Below are 17,016 nucleotides of genomic sequence, written 5' to 3' on the forward strand. Positions count from 1 at the left end.
TATGAAAGTATTTTATAAGTTATAAGTCCAAATGGAAAACCAAGTGTTACTACTGGGTTATACCTTTACAGGGAATCGTAAGTGACATGTTCATGACCGCAATCCATTGTTCTGAAGTGCACTGCGTGCTACCTCCTTCAACACTTGCTCTGGGTGTTGGGGGTGAACTCTGGCTTGAAGAGCAGCCTCTACCTCTGTGCCTCCCAGGAGATTCTTAGATGGTTCCAGAGGCAAGGCCAGGTTCATCAATGCCCAGCACCTGGGCATCTGACTCTGCTCATCTGGAAACGAGGTGGCAAGGGAAAGAGACAGTACAAGAGACAGACAGAGACACACAGAGAGATGCAGAGATAGCCAGAGCATGTCAGAGAGGAACCGAGTGAGGTGAGGAGAAGCTCATAGTTACTCCGGTGTCTTCAAATATAAAGAGAATAGTAAAAAAATTTTGAGTGTTTATTTATTTCTTTAGAGGGACAGAGAGAGAGAACAAGCGAGCAGCAGAGGAATAGAGAGAGGGAGACAGAATCCCGAGCAGGATTAGCACAGTTAGCACAGAGCCCGATATGGGACTTGATCTCACGAACCGCGAGATCATGACCTGAGCCGAAGCAAAGAATCGGACGCTCAACCTACTGAGCCACCCAGGCGCCCCAAGAATAGTACACATTTTTAAATATAGAGTTAGACAAAAGAATATTAATGACAAAGCATATATCATTTGAAACTAGAAAATTTGTTGAAATAAAGAGCCACAGAACTTCCAGTTAACATGTCTTAAATACTTTCCAGGTGCGCTCCAGGTGTTTTATGTGCACTAGCTCCTGTAGCTTCACAGTTACCCTCAAGACAGGCATTGATTGGGGCGCCTGGGTGGCGCAGTCGGTTAAGCGTCCGACTTCAGCCAGGTCACGATCTCGCGGTCCGTGAGTTCGAGCCCCGCGTCGGGCTCTGGGCTGATGGCTCGGAGCCTGGAGCCTGTTTCCGATTCTGTGTCTCCCTTTCTCTCTGCCCCTCCCCCGTTCATGCTCTGTCTCTCTCTGTCCCAAAAATAAATAAAAAATGTTGAAAAAAAAAAAAAAAAAAAAAGACAGGCATTGATTGCTGTGCTAACCTGGAGGAGACTGGGGCTATGAGAGGAGACGCAACTTGCCCAAGGTCACACGGCTAGTAAGTGTCAGGCTAGATATAGGTCTTTTTGCTCTTAGTTCCTATGCCGCCTAAGGAGAGATTTTAAAAACCAGGAAGTGCTAAACAATAGGAAACAAAAGAAAACACTGCATCCCATTGTTGTGGGATTGTAAAATGGTGTAACCACTATGGAAAATAGCACGGAAGTTCCTCAAAAAGTTAAAAACAGAACTATCATACGATCCAGCAATCCCATCTCTGGGTATTTATACAAAAGAACTGCAAGCAGGGTCTTGAAGACATATTTGCACACCCATGTCCATTGTTGGATGAAGGAATAAACAAAATGGGATATAGATAGAGATGTCTGTTTCACAACAATGTGAATATACTTAACATACTAAACTATATACTTCAAAATGACAAAAATGATAAATTTTCTGGTGTGTGTGTGTTTACCATGATTAGAAAAAACCCCCACATACACACTACAAAGGAAAACACTCCAAAATTTCAGATATTTGGTATGTAGAAAAAAAGAGATATTTTTGATTGTAAGAATACTATAGCAAGAGTTAGAAACAGTAACAGATCTGTCGATAACTCAAGCCACACTGTTACTTAAAACTGTTCTCCTACCCCAGAGGAAGTGTCCCGACGACATCCACATTGTACGATTCTTGCAAGTTAAACCCAGCTGAAATGCCAGTTCCCATCACCACCTAAAACAGACATAAATCCAAAGGTGCCTTTTATAGATGAAAATTCAACCACTGCCAAAGTGAGTTTCAGTTTGTTAGCCAAGCCAAAATCTATTCCCCCTTTCAGCTTTCAGTTTAAAAAGAATTATAGCTAGCTTCCAGCATTTCTAACTTCTCCTAATGGCTCTTCTCCACAAAATTAAAATGGACTCTACAGTTTCCTTGTGGTCTGGAGTTCTTTTCTATTTTGCTTCGGCTAGTTGACTGCAAACAGAAAGAGCCATAAAACGTTTCAGGAGCTGGCTTTGCCTTTTGTAGTTGAAAGGAGTTTCTGGCTAACATGGCATGAACTAGAGATGCTGAAAAGTGTATATGAGGGTAGTATACTGACAGGGTGTCATTACAAAATGGAGTAGTCTTCTCCCATCTCAGTTACAGCCAGGGTCACAGTGCCTCTGCATGAGCCCTTCCTGGATGGTCAGGACATAGATTTAATCGGTGTGTAAAATACAACCCTTACTGAAGTGCAACAGAAAAATAAAAGAAGGACAGAAAGCAATTTTCTTCATCTTGAAGAACTGTTGCTATAGAACCTTCTGGGTGGGCCATTCAGTTGAGAATTAGGGCTGGCCAGGGCGGGCAGCCATCCCTCACAGTGGTGGCTGCTGCAGGGAACCAACAGTAAGGTAACATTATTAATAAACAACTGTGGTCATTTAAGAATGTAATAGAATATATAGTATTTCAATACATGTGCATTATTTTTACTATAGTTCCCAAGTTGTTAGATGTAAATATGTATTTAGTTGTTTGGACCTAACTACTTAATAAATGGAACTGCTAGGTATTTCTTTTGGCCTAGGAGTGCCAGGAACCAAAAAGTATGGGAACCTTGGTCTCTTGCTCTTTTCAAAATAGAAACAGCTTAATTTTTTCAGGTGATTAAAGTTATGTGTGTTCATTATAAAATAAGCAGACAATAAAAATTTTGAGGAAGAAAAATCTCCCATCATCTCATCACTCCGAGGTAATTCATATTAAAATTTTTAGGGATGGCTTTCATCTGTATTTTAAAAATCATCCCTGTCTATACTCTAATAGATTTTCTTTGTTGTCCATATATTTGTAAAAGTTCCCCTTGACAAATTCTAACCTTCTCTTGGCAGAACTGGGATAAAAAAAGGTAGAATTTCCTTGCTCCTCCCCTGTCCCAATCCCTCACCCAAATGGCTAGGCATCTGTGGCCAAAGTTGACTTACCGCAAAGAACTCTAAAGGAATAGGTGCCGGTAATTTCTCCTTAAATCTCTCATTAAACTCCTTGCCACCCAACAGCAAACCAAAAACCATCAGCCCGACGCCTAGGGAACACACGTTGAGGTTTTTAACATTCTGCAACACAGCAACTGTACTCTGTAACACAGCGAACACTGGATGTTTACATCAGGTAATGGCCCCTGAATAGACAGAGACACTAGTGCACGAATTCACACCAGCCATCCCCTTATTGCACATTTCTAGTTAAAAGTTCTCAGACTGAAATGTCTCTCTCTCACCAATTTGGAGGCATTTTTACCCAGTCATACAGCTTTATGGTTGTAATTCTTATCCAACAATCTTATTTAGCTTTTATTTTTTAGAGAGAGAGAGAGAGAGAGAGAGAGAGAGCACGAGTGGGGAAGAGGGGCAGAGAAAGAGAGAATCTTAAGCAGGCTCCATGCTCAGTGTGGAGCCTGACACAGGGCTCGATCCCCTGACCTTGGGATCACAACCCAGGCCAAAATCAAGAGTCGGATGCTCAACTGCCTGAACCACTCAGGTGCCCTTCCAACAATCTTATAGTTGGTGTTTTTTGGTTTTTGTTTTTTTGTGATTTGGTTCTGGCTTAATGTAGTATTATCATACTTAGTAAAGTACCCCTTAAGCTGAGTCCTGAGCATTCAGAAGGGATTAGGGGTTGATATCAGCAAAATAATGCAAAGGTAAATACATAGAAAGGACTTTTGGAGGTGAAAGAGGGAGAAAGAAGTCACGTTAGCAGATGAAAGAGGGATCAGGTGCACTTCGAAAGCAAGAGAGTGCTGAAGTTTGGAAGAAGGCCAGAGACTTAGAAAAGTCCCTTAATTTTCTCCGAGGGTTGCAGCCTCAGCACCCCAATATGCTCAGACTCTGGGAGAGTAGGTTACACTGAGTCCAGGCTCCACACCTTGCCTGTCAATGTCTAGGGCACACTCAGTGCTTATCTGCTCTATTTCTTTTGTGATGAGGCATTGAGAGAAATCTCAGAGTAGGAAGCATGTTATCAGCTACTGTGGGAAACGAAGATTTTAGTTATTCAGGGAATGTTCTTACAGCTTGATTCCATTCCTAATCAATCAAGGAATCAATTTAAACATCACTTTCTCAAAATGACTTTCTTGGACTCCCTATTCAACTTTTGTAACATTTAACACAATTTGTAATTAATTACATATTGATGCAATTAATGGTTTACTATCCGTCTTCTCTTTGGACTGTGGGCTTTAAGAGGGCAAGGGCCATCTCTGTTCACCCACTGCCGTGCTCAGCATGTTGACAGGCACAGAAATACCTACACAAAGGCCATTGGTCCTTCTGGGCAAGACTAGCTTTAGCAGCATCTCAGAACTTCTGATATGTAGTATCTTAACTGTCATTTGGTTTTAAATATTTCATAATTTCTTCCTATTCAGGGAATATTTAGAAGCAGGATTTTTGGTTCCCAAATGTATGGGGGTTTTAAAGCTGTATTTAGTTATTGGTTGCTAATTATATTGCACTGTGTGAAAAAAATAATTGAATTTTTAGAGTTTGTGATCAGTTTCAACATGATCAGTTCTCACCATTGTTCCCTATGTGCTTGCAAATAATTTATATTTTCTCTGAGTTGGGTACAAGGGTCTACATATATTTTATTAGATTAAATGGGTAATTGTGTTAGTTAAATCTTTTATAGATTTACTTATTTTTTTTTGCCTGCTAGAGTAAGCAGTTTCAGAGAGATGTGTTCTTGCATAATGCCTTTAAATCATGTTAGTTCCCAAAGAGAACACAATTTGGTTCTAGGAAAAAGCGGTCTCTTCAGCTAATTAAGGTGAAGGGGCAGTCACCAAGTAAAGATCTAATAAAAAATTCCTTGTGAGGTATCACATATTAATAAAATGGGACTTTAAGATTTAATTCCCCTTTTAGGGTTCTCAGAAAAGTCTTAGAATAATGACATCTTTTCCATTTTATTTTAATTCTTGGAAAAAAGAAAAGTGAGCCTTGAAAGGAAAAGAGATACAAAAGAGAAGGGGCAAATACAGAGGGGAAAAAGAAGTAGCAGTAAGTCAGGAAGTAGCTTACTTACATACACCACTGAAAAGATCCCACTGTACCGCTTTGTTTTAACTCCAAACAGGTATTTTAACATGGAGGTGAAGACGTGCACAGCAGCCGCGGTGGTAAACCCACGGACCAGGGGCTCCGTAAGATATATGGCCACAAATCCAAACCTACAGACACCTAGGCAAAACTTTTTTTTTTTTTTTTTTTTTTTTTAATGACAAAGAAACAAATAAATCATGTGATAGATCAGGGAGTTAAAACCAACAGAAAACATACACAAGTTCTTTCTGGACCATTTTCTAACACTGCAACCTTGCATCTGTAGCAGTTAAGTGGTTCGCAAATCAGTGGTTATGCAGAAAACAAGGGAAGGTTTGCAGTGGCTTGCAGCCCCACAGAGCAGAGGGCACACTCATATTTTCCCTGCTCTTCAGAACTGGGGGCATGTTTGGTCAAGGTCACCTCCTGCTCCTTTCAAGCATACAAGAGATTACTAATTACTAATCAGTCCTGCTTTAAACTTTTCTTGCTTTTTGGAATCTTTAAAGTATGCAACTGAAGCTTGCTAGTTCCTAATATATACCACCTTAAGGAAGGCATGCAGGGGAGTGGTGTTCCTGAACGCTTGGAACCCTGATCTCAGGACTTGGCTGGCTGACCTTGCCCACCACGTAGACCAGCCACAAGGGCTCAAAAGGTATCTATCAAATGAACAAATGACAGCCCATTTCTCTATCAGTGAATACTACCTGGATGATTCCTGAAAGTAAGGTCACGGACATGGCGACTTTCACTCTCAAGGCATCTCTTGCTTCCGTACCATTGGTTGCATTTACCCCTCCTGGTATAACTATATCATCTGGTACTAATCGAACAGCCACACCACCAATCATCAGGCTAATAACAGCGAATGGACCTGAAAATGATGAAGCATTAGGGAAATCATGCTGAGCATATCTCACATGGCTGTGGCCGGTACGCAAGGAGACACAGGTGAGGTCACTAACTCATCACTGACATAAAACTGCCCTGCTCTCCTTAAGCCTCTGCTCCTGGTTTATGTGTAAGCTGTGTATGTACAGATCGTATTCTCTAAACATGACCACGATGATATCTTCCATCCCATGGACTCTTCTAGAACCTGGACATTTGCCCATTAAGAGGTAGGCTAATTCCTCTCTCCTTGAATCTGGATGGACTTGTGACATGCTAGTTGCGAAAAGAATGCGGCCAGGTGATACTGTGTGGCTTCTGAGGCCAGGGAACATGCGGTGATGCAGTGATGCAGCTGATGGCTATAATAGTTGCGCATGCTGGGGCCCTGAGTGTGCGAGAGCTCAATTAGGAAACCACGTGGAGAGAAGCTTCCCCTCTGAATCTGCACCACAGACCCTGAGCCAGAACTGCCCAGATGAGCACTTCCCAAGTCTTGACCTATGGGAACCGTGCAAGATAATGAAACAAGTATTTTAAGCTGCTAAATTCGGGGTGGTGTGGGGGCTATTTTTTACCCGGCACCAGCCACTGGAAATACCGTGTATGTGTTGCTGGTGGCAGCCTCATGCAGCAACAACACTTAACAAAATCTGTATAAATCTTATCCTAAATACACTGGGAAAAATCATGTACAATCCAGAGCCTAAAATAGGATGAAAATGCAATATGTGCATAGAAATTGGGAACATGCAATGCCACTAATAAACAAAAAGAAAAATCAGATACAAGCAAATTGTATTATGAGCTAAAGATCTCACAAATTTCAACAATTTGCTCTTTTTACACAAGAAAATTATCTTTTTCCTTTACGCCAAGATTATAAGAAAGCTATTAGTTCTAGAAATCTGGAGGGGGGGGGCAGTGTATTCTTCTAAGGCAGTATGCAGTAACAAAAGTTATTAAGCAGAGGTTCTGGTAACAAACACACTATTTCTTTGGCACACTGCAGAGCTCAGAGATCCAAACAGAACAGTACTAAAATAGCAACGCTAAGCTCTTACCTATGGATACATGTCTGGAGGTTCCAAAAAAACAATACATTATAACAGGATAAAATGAAGAGTACAGGCCAAACACCGGAGGCACAGCAGCCAGCATTGCAAAGGCTAACCCTGTGGGATTAAAACCAAACAGAAATGGGGAGATTAGAAACCAGAGGGCTATAGGCACTTTTCTCTCAGTTGTGTATGATGAAGAGGTGAGAGCCATGTTAACTTAAGCAGATGTGTCTTCACCTGTCCATCATTCCATCCCAATCCTCCTCCTGGGCTGAGACAATTTTCCTCGTCATCTCTTTGCCAGGGGGTGGATCTTTTCTGTTTTGTTCTTTCCCAATCCAGATGAGGGCAGATAGTCTTACTTGACCGGTGTAGCTATAATCTGTGTTGATGGCCAAATGCTGGCTGCTTCTCTAATGGGGTGTTTTTGTGTTTTCTGGGGGGGGGGGGGATAATCCCTTTTCAATAAGGAACTCCCAGCTTCCAGTTCTTACACCTTTTCCAGGTTCTCTCTGCTGCCATATGCTCCTCTGTAGGCAGTCGTCTCGGGCAGGTATCTTCCAAATGAGCCAAGCCAGGTGACCTTCCGGGGCACCCACTTATCCAATGGGAAAGCCTGACACCTGTACCCCAAGAAACTTTGGAAGTGCAGGCCATGACCACCGGCTCTCCATTCTGCCTACATGGGAGGTTTATACCCTTTTACCTGTAGATTTTGTTTTCTTGCAATAATTAGCAACAACCCCCCAAAACTCGAGGGGACATGTGTCCCGTGCTCTGAGTGGTTTTCTTGCAGTCCCTCCTTCCTCGACTTTCAGTGGAGGAGAAACAGTGCTTTCACCTCTCCCTAGAAAATTCTCATTCCAAATTGATTATCATAATACCTGGTCCCCTCATATATCCTATTGAAGTGATGCACTAAAGAGACAGTTTGGTGTCATTCACTTACAGTTTGGCATAGATGGTCTGGTATTCAGAATATGGAGACAATAAACACCCTTTGTTCTCAGCTCAGGGACCTTACCCAAACATCCTGGACAACTAGAAAATTCACATCATGCATTGTCATGTTGTGGAGAAAAAGTTTTGGCAAGAGAAGAGTTGGGGAAGCATCCCTCCTCCACATGTAACAATATAGTCATTTTAATGTTGTCTTCTTTAAAAAACCAAATTTCTATGTTCTAATTTTTATTTCAAAAGCATACATGTCCATAGTTTAAAAACCCAAGCAGTACTAAATGGCTCTGAAGAAAAGTCGAGTCTCTTCTGCCTTGCCTACAGGTTCTGCTACCCAGAGGCACTGGCTTCCAAGTTGCCTAGCTGTTTTTCTTTTTGCCTTTCTTTTTTTTTTAAACATTTATTTTTGAAAGAGAGAGACAGAGTGTGAGTGGTGGAGGGGCAGAGAGAGACACACACAGAATCTAAAGTAGGTTCCAGGCTCTGAGCTGTCAGCATAGAGCCAACGTGGGGCTTGAACTCACGAGCCGCGAGATGATGACCTGAGCCAAAGTCGGACGCTTAACTGCCTGAGGCACCCAGGTGCCCCAAGCTGTTTTTCTACCATTTATCTCATCTCTCTAAATCAGCAGGTCTTAACTGAGAGGATTTTTCCCCCCAAGGGACATCTGGCAATGTCAGGAGACATTTTTTTTTTTTTATTATCATGACTGACTGAGGGTGGGGGGCTGCTACCAGTATGGTGCGGGGTTGAGAAACCTTACTGTAAATCATGTGTTGGCATTGTTGTGGTTTGTTTTAATTTTAGAAAGAGCAACAGTGAGAGAGGGAGAGGGGTGGAGGGAGACAGAAACAGAGTCCCAAGCAGGCTCTACGTTCAGCATGAAGCCCAATGTGGGGCTTGATCCCACAACTCTGGGATCATGACCTGAGCCGAAACCAAGAGTTGGATGCTCAACTGACTGAGCCACCCAGGCACCCCATGTTATTCTTAATTTATCAGTTTCAGATGTAAACTATAGGCTTTCTGTTCTGTTTTTTCAGCCTCTTTGTTATATCACTATTATGTGACTTTTTTTCCTTTTTAAAAAGTTTTGAGATCTTCTATTTATTCCAGTCTTCTGATATTTTATTATGGTGTGTCTAATTTTATTTTTTATTTATTCTGCTGGGTACTGGGTGGTTTCTTTCAGTCAGAAAACTCATGTACTTCAACTATGAAAATACTCTTCGATAGTCTCTTATGTTTAACCTCTTCTTTCTGGAACTGCCAGTAGATGATGGAATACCAGGCCTGATCCCCTGGTGTTCTTGTCTTTCTTACTGCTCACGTATTCATAGTTTACTTCTATTTCCAGGAGATTTCCTCTATCTTCCAGCTCTTGACTATTTTATTCTAGTTATGTTGTTAATTTCTATGAGCTCTTTGTTGTTCTCTGAAGGCCCTTTCTAAAATCACATCCTGTTCTTATGGATTCGATCTGTTTTTACACCTTGCTGAGGATATTACAGAACAAATAGTTTGCCTTCTCCACTAATTATGTACCCAATGGTCTTCTTTCTGTTTGTTTTCTTCCTTGAAGCCTCATGTGCATTGGCCAGTTCATTTATTGATGGGCTTTACTGTGCCATTGGATGAACTGTAGGCATCTTGGTTGGGGAACCCCCAATTGTCACTATCTCTGGGGGCAACTCATCATTTACTTTGGGCTGCAAGATCTTGGAGGCTCTTCTGAGGTGCACAGGGCAAGCAAGAACCCTCACTAGCGCACAGCTCAGTGTGTAGACTTAATGCCCCCTGACCATCTTTCATGGTTTTCACCCTTCCATCCACAGCATGGTGCCGGTGTGGGCACCTGGGTCTCTATGTGTGTGCTAATTATTATACAGACTTTCAACCCATCCTCTTGCTTCTAGCCATCTGCCTCTGACCTTAGACAATACTCAGCGCTGCCAATTTCCCAACGTTCCCAAGGCACACACCGAAATACCAGCTTCTTCCACTGATAATTCCGTTGTCCCTTGTCCATCACTAGCCATCTTTTTTTTTCCTGCTCCACAGTGTCTCCTCTCCCATTTTCTTTGTCCTTTCTAGTTTACACCATTTCCCTCTCCTTTACCATCGTTTTAGAGGGACTTTATTTATTTAATGTTTATTCATTTTGAGAGAGAGGGAGAGAGGGAGAGAGGGAGAGAGGGAGGGAGGGAGGGAGGGAGAGAGGGAGGGAGGGAGAGAGCGAGGGAGGGAGGGAGGGAGGGAGGGAGGGAGAGAGAGAGGGAGAGGGAGGGAGGGGGAGGGAGAGACAAAATTCCAATCTGTCAGCACAGAGTCCATCATGGGGCTCGATCTCAGGAACCCGAAATCATGACCTGAGTCCAGCTCTACAGTCAGATGCTTAACTGACTGAGCCATCTGGGTGCTCCCAGAGGGACTTTAAATAAATTAGAGATAAATTAATGAATCAATTAATTCAATGCTTAACAAAATCCTTTTACTAATAATGTATCAACCACAAGCAATTAACTTAGTATCTCTTGGATTTCTATCTGTGCTACATTTTGTTTTTCATATTTATCCATCTTCATTGACTAGTGATGGGCAGAAAAATATCTTTTCCATACAAAGTTGATTGTGGGATGACTTACACCTCTTAGTGTTTGACCTACTGGATAATTCCTTGTTTTGAAATTATTTCTTCCTTTCTGCAATACCACAGTCTCCTGGTTCTCCTTTCTCCTTTCCAGATGCTTTTTCAGTCTCTTTTGCTCGTTCCTCCTTCTTTATTTGTTTTTCAATATTGGATAAAGCTTGATCTTGGCCCCCTCCTCTTTTGTTCCACATTCTCTTCTTGGGTGGCCTTGTCTACTGCCATGGTTTAAATGTTCCCCATATGTCAAAGATCCCCAGAGTGACATCTGAGCCCACACCTCTCTTTTGAGCCCATATTTTAAATATTAACATGCACTGTCCATGTCTCTATCTCCCAAGTGTTTCAAATTTAACATGTTCAAACTTACCCTTCAAATCCATTCCTCCTGAAGCCTTTATTATGTCTGCAATTGGCACCTCCAGCCCTCAGATGCTGGAACCAGAAATCTCAGACATTCTTGACCATCCTTCTTCCTCACTGTCCTCACATCCAATCTAACTCTTCAGCCCAGAAACCTTAAAGTAATTCTTGACATGCCTTGTTTCCCTATTCTCCCCCAAATCAATCCAACAGCCCATCTGGCTGAATTTTACCACAAAACATAGCACATATATTTATAATTCTTTCCATTTTTATAGCCACCACCCTAGATCAAAATGGAAGAAGGGTAAGAGGTCAAAGATAAATTTCTGGCACAATCCTGAGGATTTCTCCAAAGCGTTAGTTTACATGGGTTCATTGCATCACTTCCTGTGGCCTTATCTGTCCAAATTGACCAAAGGTCAGTTTCACTTGTTTCAAATGCTGCTGAGCCCCTGGATGTTCCCCTCCCTGCTCCCACCTCTGCCTTTGAACCCGTCCCCTTCTCTGTCTTTGGGGTGCTGGTGCCAAAACGGATGAGAAAAAATGTCCTAAAACTGGTTTAAGGCTTTTGCTTAAAAGATTTGGTAAATCAATCACTTGGAAAATTAAAAATTCAGCTGAATGATCATTAGGGGATGTGATTTTTTTTTCTTTTGACCAATTGATCATTTGCTAATTCATTTTTGTGAAACTGAAGAAGGGAATAGATTCTTGGCAACTGACCTAGAAGCTGTTCAAGCCTTTATCACCTTTCGCCTACAATGAGTCACTATCACCTCTATTGGTCTCCCTACTTTCCTTCTGATGCTCCTCTCACCAACCAAATCCACCCCCCCAAAGCAGTCTCAGTGATCTCTTAGAAAGAAACCCCAAGTGAAAGCATGGTGATAGCTTTCAGTGCCCTCAGAGTGAAATCCAAAAAGTGGCCAAAAAGGATCTGTAGACCTGCCGCTGCTCACCTCGCTGGCCACCGTCCCCTAGCCCCCCACACCCCTAGCAAGCTGCTTTTCAGTTGCTTCTTCAAATACTCCATTCTTCTCCTAAGTGTCTTCACACATACTATCCCTGCTGCCTCAAATGCACTTCCTCTCATTCTTTTTTTTTTTTTTTTAATTTTTCTTTTAACGTTTTATTTATTTTTGAGACAGAGAGAGACAGAGCATGAACGGGGGAGGGGCAGAGAGAGAGGGAGACACAGAATCCGAAGCAGGCTCCAGGCTCTGAGCCATCAGCCCAGAGCCCGACGTGGGGCTCGAACTCACGGACCGTGAGATCGTGACCTGAGCTGAAGTCGGACGCTTAACCGACTGAGCCACCCAGGCGCCCCTCCTCTCATTCTTTACCTGCCTCCCAAGTATCTTTCAGGACCCAGCTCAACTCTCTCTCTCTTAAAGAACTTTTTGTGACTTAGCTACTCAAGTTAGGTTCCCCTATTATTATCTTCCAGCACTCTGTATTTTCCTTCAGAGTGTTTAACATCATTTGTAATTAAAAAATTATATGCGCTTTTAATTTTTTTTTAATTTTAATTTTAGAGACAGAAAGAACACGAGCAGGGAGAGGGGCAAAGGGAGAGAGAGAAAATCCTAAGCAGGCTCCATGCTGATGCAGGGCTCGATCCCATGACCCTGGGATCATGACCTGAGCCAAAATTAAAAGTTGGACACTCAAATGACTGAGCCACTCAGGCACCCCCCAAATTTTTATGTGCTTTTATTTGTTTGATGTCTTTCTGTCTGATCAAATGGTTAGTTCATAAGGAAAAGGAGGGTCAGGCAGATGCTTGATAAACATGTGAATAGATGAATAAATGAGCATTTTCTGAAATTCTTATATAACATATAAAATCACACAAACATAGAGGAACTCAGTCTATCCCAGTCCCTTGTAATTAGAATATGGATTTATAGGTCAAGACCCTTAAAAAGGAAAACCCCAACAACGTGTTCAATGAATAACTGATTAACCTAGCAAGAAGTAGGCCATGTGCAGTCAGTTCCGAAAGGTCCTGATCTACAAAGTAGTATCACTACATTCTACAACTACTATCTCTGGGATTTTAAAGGGTTAATTATTTCTGAAAAAATCCTTTATTTTATTATTATTTTTAATGTTTATTCCTTTTTGAGAGAGAGAGAGACCATGAGCGGTGGGGAGGGACAGCGAGAAAGGAGTACAGAGGATCCAAAGCAGGTTTTGCACTGACAGTGGTGACAGCGATACGCGGGGCCTAACTCACACTGTGAGACCATGACCTGAGGTGAAGCTGGACACTCAACTGACTGAGCCATCCAGGCGCCCCCGAGAAATTCCTTTAGAATGATATGATAAAAGTATGAATTTGCAATCATAATGAAATTAAACAGAAAACGGGTCAACAATTGTTTGAAGAGATAACAGCAAGGGAAACAACAAAAAGAAATATACCTACTGACCTTGAGGAAGCTGAAGTACCCCTGTGCTTATGCCCGAGACCAAGTCACCCAACACATACTCTTTGAATTTGTACGCGGGCAACCACTTAGTTATGGGCAGGAACATATAAATGATATTTCGTATCTTCTTAGGAGTACATCTGGGAGGACCAAAAAAAAAAAAAAAAAAAAAAGACGAACATTTCCACCAAATTCACACCACGGTGTCTTCCCTTCCTCATATTGTGGCGCAATAGGGACAAATTCACATTTGGTGCTAAGAACGACCTTGCCACTTGGGGGAGATCAGAAACAACAAGAGCTTCTTGCAACCTTTTCTTTTTTTTTTTTTTTTTTAATGGAAACATCTGAATTGGCTCCATGATAATGCTCTACAACTTACCATGAGAAATAAGAAAAACTTAGTTTTGAAATAATGGGGATACCCTGGAAGCTATTATTTTAATAGATGACATCCTAAATGTACTTTCTGTGTTGGTGTAAATCAAAGTAGGGGAATTACTTACTGCTTCGGTCAATTTTTGAAGGTGGAGCCATTGACCAGCAGGCCCACCCATTTAGTTTCCCCCTTCCTTATAAAATGAAGGACATGTATGTGTTATGAGCTTTATGAATATGTATTTGAAGTGCTTTAGTATCTTTGATTAGGAAAACTCAAAACACCATTTGTCACTGGAGTATAGTAGTGGATTCTGTGTCTGGTTGTCTTGATTAGGTGGATAAAACCAAGGCTTTGCATTTAGTCCCTACGTAGTTCAATTAATTTTGATACATGAATATGCTCTGGGCCACGGTCAGTCCTTTTCCCACTCTATGTCCATCATCAAAGACATCACTGAATAAGAGCATGGACAGATGAGTTCCCTCACTCTGGCAGCCCCAAGTCCTCCTGGTGACAAGGAAGCAATTTATTCCATTCAAAGGACAATGTACTCTGGGGCGCCTGGGTGGCGCAGTCGGTTAAGCGTCCGACTTCAGCCAGGTCACGATCTCGCGGTCCGTGAGTTCGAGCCCCGCGTCAGGCTCTGGGCTGATGGCTCGGAGCCTGGAGCCTGTTTCCGATTCTGTGTCTCCCTCTCTCTCTGCCCCTCCCCCATTCATGCTCTGTCTCTCTCTGTCCCAAAAATAAATAAAAAACGTTGAAAAAAAAATTTTAAAAAACAAAGGACAATGTACTCTTACAGCACGCACGGTACTTTATATAATAATGTCTTTAGTGGCCAAAGCATCTGATTATCAGGTTTAGGAAGATACTGGAAGCAAATGTGGGGCAACTGTGGCAACAGTCATGAGTTTGAGCGAAACAAATTAGATTAGATGCCACACTCTTTTTTTTTTTATTTTTAATTTTTTTTTTCAACGTTTTTTATTTATTTTTGGGACAGCAGAGAGAGACAGAGCATGAACGGGGGAGGGGCAGAGAGAGAGGGAGACACAGAATCGGAAACAGGCTCCAGGCTCCGAGCCATCAGCCCGGAGCCTGACGCGGGGCTCGAACTCACGGACCGCAAGATCGTGACCTGGCTGAAGTCGGACGCTTAACCGACTGCGCCACCCAGGCGCCCCAGATGCCACACTCTTTTTTTAGAACATTAAGGTATTAACAACAGCTATGCTTATATACCGTTTGCCACGTGCCTTGCACTTCGCATATCTTAATGGATTTTAATCCCCAGTAACTCTATGATGTAAGTCCTATTATTATCCCCATTTTACACAGCAGGAAACTGAAGCACACAGCTAGTAGGTGGTTGGGACTAGGATTAAAACTCGGAGAGTCTGACTCCAGGGTATACATTTTAAAACTCTCCTGATGGTCATACTTAGAGCGGAGGGTCTCTGTGAAGCTTACATGAACACAGAGCACAGAGGTGTGGTCCCAAGGGTCTAGAATGGTTTGGTTTTGAAGCTTGGGAGCTATTGAGAGGCACACATGTATTACTGTTCCCAGGCCTGCAACATGGCTGTGAAAGCGTCTCCAAAACAAAGAGTCACAGGATGCTGTCCTTGACAGCCTAGGTTGGGATTTAGATTCAGGATGTTGCCAAATGGAGAAATCAGAGTGGAAAAAAAGTTTGGAACATTCCTGAGAGACGAAGGCAAAAGGTGGATGTGTGGAAGGTGCTGGAGTATGGGAAAGCCGGGTGTTTAAATAAACCATTAAACAGATGCAAGCATAATCAGAATTTAACAAATAGGGTGAAATACATAATGAAGCCTGGGTTCAATCAAATACTATCCCTGAATGAACCATGTGGACAGTTCTGCAAATCCTGAGTGCTCACTTTTTGTTTTTTCTCCACTGCACCAGATTTTCTTTATACATTTGACCTTGCTTCTCTCATAATGACAGAATAAAGGAAAAAGTTAAAACACAACATACGTGAATGCCTGTTTCAGCTTATCCCCGATGGAATCTGAAATCTTGTCCTTCTTGTGAAGTCTTTCCTGGAGGACCAGATGGCTGAAGATAGGCCTTTCCACATAGTACCTCTGGCTTGCTGCAAGGATTTCATTTTCTTCAGCATGATCCATAGTACTCCGAAATTATTCATCAACAGCAGGAGACAAGCATTTCCTGAGTGTCACTAAGGGAGAAAATAGTCTATTTCAGATGCCACAATCCTACTGATTGTGTTCCTAAGCATCTCTTCCTCGTGGGATTGTAAATTCTTCTGACGACTTCATCTTTCGACAACCCAGAGCACCTAACACATGGATGAGTACCTAGCAACAGCAAATAAATGAAGTTAAAATCACTATGAAAACATGAGACTTATTTCCTCCCAAGGCAATAACTGGTAATGTGTGTACTTCTAACAAAAGCTCGCATTAAATTCAGTGGCTAAATACTTCAGTTGGCTCTCAGTCCATATAAGGGGGATAGTGACCCATTTACATGTCAAGGAAACAGAAAAAGGGGCAAGATCAGTCCTTAAATTGAACCCAAGTTTCTTGAAGGCATATTATCCTCCTCTCCAATTCTGTACTCACATTTGATTACTCCTTAAATTATCCTATGGTTCAGAACTGAAGCTTATACATCTCCATGAGGAAAATTCCTGTGAAAAGTTACAAGTTGAAAACATCAGTGCAATGGTAGAATACTCACACATGATTATGCTGTCATGTGTGAGACAATTACGATGGTTGATGTATGTGTGTGTGTGTATATATATATATATATATATATATATATATATATATAAAACCCAATATATTTGTGTGCATGGAAACGTGTGCAAGGATGTCTACTGCAGCTTTATGATATTGAAAAATTAGAAAAAAATGCAAATGTCTACTGGTATGCAATAAAAAATAAATTTTGGTATAGTCATATACTGAATGCTATAAAGTAGTTTTAAAAAGTGAAATCTATTTGTGTCATCATCAATAAATCTCAAAAACTTAATTTTCGATAAAAATGCAAGGCCCGGATA

General features: G+C 41.8%; 1 protein-coding gene across 2 annotated transcripts in view; it reads right to left on the reverse strand.

Moving 5' to 3' along the window:
* The window catches only part of SLC26A5 (solute carrier family 26 member 5), a 31,969-nt gene extending 15,794 nt beyond the window's left edge, over positions 1 to 16,175 (reverse strand). For both annotated transcript variants that reach the window (XM_058725334.1, XM_058725336.1), the window contains exons 1-7: positions 15,960 to 16,175; positions 13,577 to 13,716; positions 7,174 to 7,284; positions 5,926 to 6,092; positions 5,199 to 5,363; positions 3,089 to 3,241; positions 1,768 to 1,850 (exon numbers count right to left, since the gene is read on the reverse strand). In XM_058725334.1, the coding sequence (XP_058581317.1) occupies positions 1,768 to 1,850; positions 3,089 to 3,241; positions 5,199 to 5,363; positions 5,926 to 6,092; positions 7,174 to 7,284; positions 13,577 to 13,716; positions 15,960 to 16,111 (971 nt within the window). In that variant the 5' untranslated portion in view covers positions 16,112 to 16,175. The remainder of the gene's footprint in view (positions 1 to 1,767; positions 1,851 to 3,088; positions 3,242 to 5,198; positions 5,364 to 5,925; positions 6,093 to 7,173; positions 7,285 to 13,576; positions 13,717 to 15,959) is intronic.
* Positions 16,176 to 17,016: the final 841 nt, after the last annotated feature.

The sequence above is a fragment of the Neofelis nebulosa genome, chromosome 4 (assembly GCF_028018385.1).
Source record: "Neofelis nebulosa isolate mNeoNeb1 chromosome 4, mNeoNeb1.pri, whole genome shotgun sequence".
NCBI classification, from domain to species: domain Eukaryota; kingdom Metazoa; phylum Chordata; class Mammalia; order Carnivora; family Felidae; genus Neofelis; species Neofelis nebulosa.